The sequence below is a fragment of the Merops nubicus genome, unplaced genomic scaffold, assembly GCF_000691845.1.
Source record: "Merops nubicus isolate BGI_N331 unplaced genomic scaffold, ASM69184v1 scaffold37697, whole genome shotgun sequence".
NCBI classification, from domain to species: Eukaryota; Metazoa; Chordata; class Aves; order Coraciiformes; family Meropidae; genus Merops; species Merops nubicus.
The window spans coordinates 8,678-14,154 of record NW_008620273.1 but is presented as its reverse complement, the minus strand read 5'-3'; the positions used below and the strand labels follow the sequence as shown (position 1 = coordinate 14,154).

General features: G+C 38.8%; 1 protein-coding gene across 1 annotated transcript; it reads left to right on the top strand.

Moving 5' to 3' along the window:
* Positions 1 to 221: 221 nt before the first annotated feature.
* Positions 222 to 4,503, top strand: HINT3 (histidine triad nucleotide binding protein 3; the record flags this gene model as incomplete). The annotated part of the gene is made up of 4 exons (XM_008944064.1): positions 222 to 339; positions 1,673 to 1,742; positions 2,638 to 2,764; positions 4,456 to 4,503. Coding segments are annotated over 4 exons (363 nt in total), but the record flags the coding sequence as incomplete, so codon positions are not given.
* Positions 4,504 to 5,477: the final 974 nt, after the last annotated feature.

Sequence of the window (5,477 nt, the reverse complement as noted above, 5' to 3'; positions counted from 1 at the left end):
GTGCGGACACCGAAGGATACTGGCTGCAGCAGGGAGGCTGAGGGCAGCTCTCGTGCTCACAAGTCTTTCTGTGGGCTGGCCCCAAAAATATCAAGATTTTTGTCAGTTAGCTCACCTGTGTTATTGAGTGACGCAGCGGTACGGGGGAGATAGACTTTGCTACGTGCTTTTTGCCAGTATCCACGCCCTAAACTATTAAATATGTTCGCCTCCTTTTCTAGTATGAAGACCTTGCTTGCTTTAGGGACATCAAGCCCGGTGCCCCCCACCACTATCTGGTAGTGCCGGTGGAGCACATGGGGAACTGTAAAACCCTGAAGACAGAACACATACCCCTAGGTAAGGCTGGTGGTGTGGGGTTAACCTGAAGGAAAATGAGTTTGTACAGCTGTAAATACTGCATTGCCAAGTAAACTGCACCTTTGAGCGCCGTTTGGTTGCGGATGTAAACATGGAAATAGTGAGTGAGTGTAGGTAGTGGCTTACCCTTCCTGGGTACCCTCATGTGCCGTTCTAGAATAGCACTTTTTTTTTTTTTGTGCAGTTCTAGAAAAACCTTGCACTAGTGTGTGAAATCTCTTTTGTTTGCATAGAGTATGGATGCCTCTGCACTACGCTGGAACTGCAGCTCTTTTTTTAAAGCATTTATGTGCTGCCTTGTTGCAGTTGCTTAGATATATATGCAGTTTAAAATTATATGAAAAATTATAGAAAAGTTTTATAAATTGAATATTTTTAAATAAGTGCTACATAGTTTTTCAGGAAAAAAGGGAATGTGAGAGAATAAAGGGGGAAATGGTGTTCCAATAAGCATAATTAAGTTCCAGTAATTTTTGAAGAGATAAAGTTCTAAAATATTGAAGTTATGATTTATTTGTGATAAAACAGTGCCCTGGAATTTGTTCCAGAAGAAACATCTAGCTTAGTGTGTTGAGAAACTGCAGCCACACAGGCATGAAGAGATTCCACCTGAGGGAAATTTACAGCTGATGCAAGAAAACAGAGATGTGTGTTGCAAATCTTGCATCATTGTATTTCTCTTCTAAATGTAGGGTAGTTTTCTCCAGAAACAACTTCTGTATGTGTTTGGCTTCAAGATGATTCCTTAGGCTTTTGCCTTGCATTTCTGTATTAGGGTTGCTTCTTTTTTCAGTGATAGAGTAATGAAACATTGTCCTAGTAGTAAGTAGGACTGACAGTTTTGTTTTATTTGAATTTGCGTTCCATACCTGAAACTTCCTAACTTATGCCAGGTTGCACAGGACCTAGAGACCAAAGTCCTGTAGCTCTGTAGAGATAGGATGCTGGAAGTAGTGTAAACGTCATCACTCTGACCAATCAGTATCTGCTGGGGTTTTTTTTCAAAAGGATGAGGGGATAGTGTGGTTTTGGCCAAAGTTCTTAGAATAATACCACACGTGAAAGGATCTTTAATGTGAAAAAGGTAACAGTGGTGATATTCATATCAGTCGTTGCACCACAATGTCTTGACAATTTTTGTTTGATTATGAATAGTTACAGGATTTCTGTTTTGAAAAACCCTGTTTCAGGTCTCAGTGTAATAATTTTGTCAAAGTTAATATTCTGAAGAATACCTTTTTAAATTACTTGATGACACACAATGTGTAAAATATTACTGAAGCATTAAATTAAACTTATTTGTGTTTAATAGTGAAGAGAATGATGGAAGTTGGAAAAGCAGTCCTCCGGACAAATAATTTTAGTGACTTGAATGACATAAGGTATGTAATGGAAACCTTCTGTGTTTATTGAGCGTGTTTGTTACTTTCCAGAATGCTATTTTAGAGATGGTGGCAACAACTGCAGTATGATTTATGGAATAAACTGGGTCTGAGTTCTCTCATCGCATGACTTCTCAAGTGGAATGTGCTGGCATTGAATATAAACTCTTTTTTCCTGATGGATTTCCAGCATGGATTACGTTCCTGTTCTGAGATCTTTATTGACCATATCTTGGGATAGGGAAGGCACTTCAAACAACTTATTTAAAAGGCTGTTCTTTAATTATGTGCTGAAAATATATAGATTATAGATTCCAGATTATGTAGTTTATAGATCTATTATATAGATATATAACATTATAATCTATTACATTGATTTAAAAAGAGAGGGAGAGAGATTATAGAAGGGTGAACTTTGTCCTGTTCAAGCAGGGTACTGTGCTGTTTTCCAGTCATACCTGAAGTTGTTTGATTTCAGTGCTGCACCCCTTAGTTTAAGCCAGTGCCCTTGAAAGCTGAAATAAATGGTAACAATTTCCATAGTGTATAGAGAGCTGGGATTTCACGATTAGAACAGGTAGAAACCACACTCACCTGGTGACAGTTGGCTTTCCAGCTGAAAACTAAATCTGACACATTTTATTTTTTAAATCCTCCTTTTTAATAAAACATGTCTTAAATATGGAGATTTGAAGGAGGAAGTTAATGGGCTTTTGAAAAGGTTGCCTCAGAACATAGTGAAAGGAGCGGGTGTGTTTTTCTTCTGCCTTTTTGTGCAAAGAAAGTGTGATGAGCTGAGCTGTTAATTCAGTTGATCATGTTAAATAACTTGTGATCTTCCTCTTCTTCCTGAATTAACGTTGCTGGTATTTTTACTTGCTTTCCTTTTCTGAAGAATGGGTTTTCACTGCCCTCCCTTCTGCTCAATATCCCACTTGCATCTGCATGTCCTGGCTCCAGCCAGTCAGCTTGGATTCTTATCCAGACTCTACTACAGAATCAATTCCTACTGGTTTATCACAGTAAGTATAATGCACATGAGGGTTTTTTTGTCTTTTTGTGAACATTTTCAATTGCAAGCTGAAAATGTGATGCCTTTATAACATTTTAACTGTATCTAAAAGTTACTTGAGCAATTATTTTTGTCATGGCTGTACTGATTAATGAACTATACTTTGCATTAGCTATTTGAGAAAATGTAATGGTAAAAAGCTTCATGTTTATTAAGGGGGACAGTGTGCCAATAACATTAACAGCAAACAATACAGTACTTCTGGATTTAGGTGTAGCTTAGGTTAATGTGCTTGCGAGGACATTTGGTAAGTATTTGTTCTTTAAAAGGGTATATTTAAATGTGATGGACTGTATTCTGCACACCCTGGTTCATCCAGTTTAGGTGAAAAACATGTCCACCTAGTGACTGATTTTATCACTTCACATGTTTCTTGTGATCTTGCATTTTTTGACCAAAGCAAGTGTCTGCTTTACAAAAGCATGGTACTGATTTGTGTCTGTAGAGACTGAACTGGCACTGGCTAAATCACTGTTTGAAAACCTCTCTCAAGTACTGAAGCTTGCTCTCACTGCTTTGTCACAGCAAAGAATCTCTCCTTGTCATGTAGCTACAGCCTCCTGGTGTCATTGCACAGCCATAGAACAAAGGTGCTGAAAAAGGTCTGTCTCGTCTATACAATACGGACAGCCTCTTACTTAAAGAGGAGAAAAAACAAAAAAAAAGCTGCTTCTTCACAGTGGTACCTTGCTGGAGACCTAGCTTGAAAAAATTAGGTGTGTCTCTGCTCTATTGTAGTGTCACAGATATTTTGGTACAATAAGTATAGCTGCGTATTTTGACTGCTTGCTATCTTGGATTGGCTCAGGGAGATCTGTACCAAGTTTGGTTATCCAATATAGATGCACTTCAAAAGATATTTTGCCCTGTTCTCAAGCTGAAAAATGTTCATAAGTTGGTTTTGATTTGTTTTTTGTTTTTCATTATAATGGCTTGAATGTGATACTTTTTTAAGAATGCAAAACAAGATTCATGTAACTTCCTTTTCAGTTGCTCCATGCTTTATCTACTTTTATTTGCAAATAAACTGCAAGAGCTACTTAACTCCTGGTAAGCTGTTGCTACTCTTCCTGAGCCTTCCCGAGGGCTCTGTGGGCTGGTGCTCTTATACCTACAAAATGCAGCTGTCCCACTTGCAGGCTAGCAGCCATCTGATGGGAGCAGTTAGGTGTGGGCACAGTGACGTCCTGTGCCATCAGTCACGCCCGTGAGCTCGCTCCCTCCCTCCCGCAGCAGCGCGTGGCTGCCGTACAGCAGCCTGGGGGAAGAGAGGCCACAATGCGCTGCTCTGGAGTGTCTCCCAAAGAATTTCAGGTCTCATAGCATGGCTGTTGGGAGTACTGCTGTCTTCTGAGGCCTTCAAACCCACGCTGCTTTGTCTGCTGTTTAGTTACTCAAACATCCTCTGACTTGCATAAGTTCTCTTCCCTTTTCTGAACACCTCATAGGAGTTTGATGGAAAAGAGTGACAAAAAAGAGTCTGCTGTTTAAAGCATGCATTGTATTCTGCTTCTGTTGTATGCGTTGTCTGAAAAAATGGAAAGTAAATGCTCTGTCAGTGTCACTTTATATTTTTAAAATGGAATTTTCAGTAAACTGGAGGTCCATGGTGCAGTTCATGCATTGCTTTCTCTTTCCTAGGCTGAAAAACTGATTGAGCGACTGCAAACAGAAAACACTGCCAGCTGAAAGCACCCTGGGCCTCGGGGCACTACCCAGTCTGTTCTTTGTCTTCGACCTCTGATTTAAGGTTGCATAGTTTGATGTTGCAAATGATATATCAGGATAAAAAAAAAGGCTTTAGTTCCTTATGAGGAAATACACACAGAATTTGTAGATGCCAGCCTAGTTCTGCTATTTGGACACTTCAGTCTGTATACTTCTCTGACAATAGGTGATGTGTTTTAATTCTAGTTTTGTGTTTGTATATATGTACATACATAATGCATACACGTGCAGAGAACTTTTCCTAGTAAAGGGCAGGGTGTAGCAGCAGGATGTGTTGCAGCTGAAGCAGCGAGTCACTACTAACAGCATGTACATGGCACCAAAGGACATACTTGTTGCAGAATCAAGTTGTTATTTTCAAGATGCACTGTTCTGGGATTGTAAGTAACATTTAAAAAATTTAAGTTTCCACCTGTATTTGTATGATACACACGCCTGGTTATTACTAGGTTCATTGAAAAATACACTAGTAATTTTCTGGTGCTAAACCACTTTAATATATTACCTCTTTTATTTGCATGACAGCGACACAGTTAATACAATAGGTGCCCAAGATGTGGTAGTGATATATAATATAGAATATAGTTTAAATGTATGTGTAAGTGGTTGTATGTTAGACTTAAAGGTTGATTCCCTTTTACGTATTTTAAGTTAGTTATTGTATGTTTACAAAAAGTGAGAAGTGTTCAGAGGAATTGATTTAATATATAGCTCTTCTGTGTGATGCTGGGAAAAACAATCCAAATTTTGAGGTAGTCTGATAATCCTTACTGGAAGTTCCTGGGGGATTACTAATGCCTTAGCTAAATTTGATTTCTAAATGAAGTCATAAGCAAAGCAGGTCTTTAGTGCAGTGATTATGTGGCAGGCTTCCATAATAGCAATGTGATTTGAATTTGGGATAGCAGGGACTCAGCCCAAAATTGGAATATGTT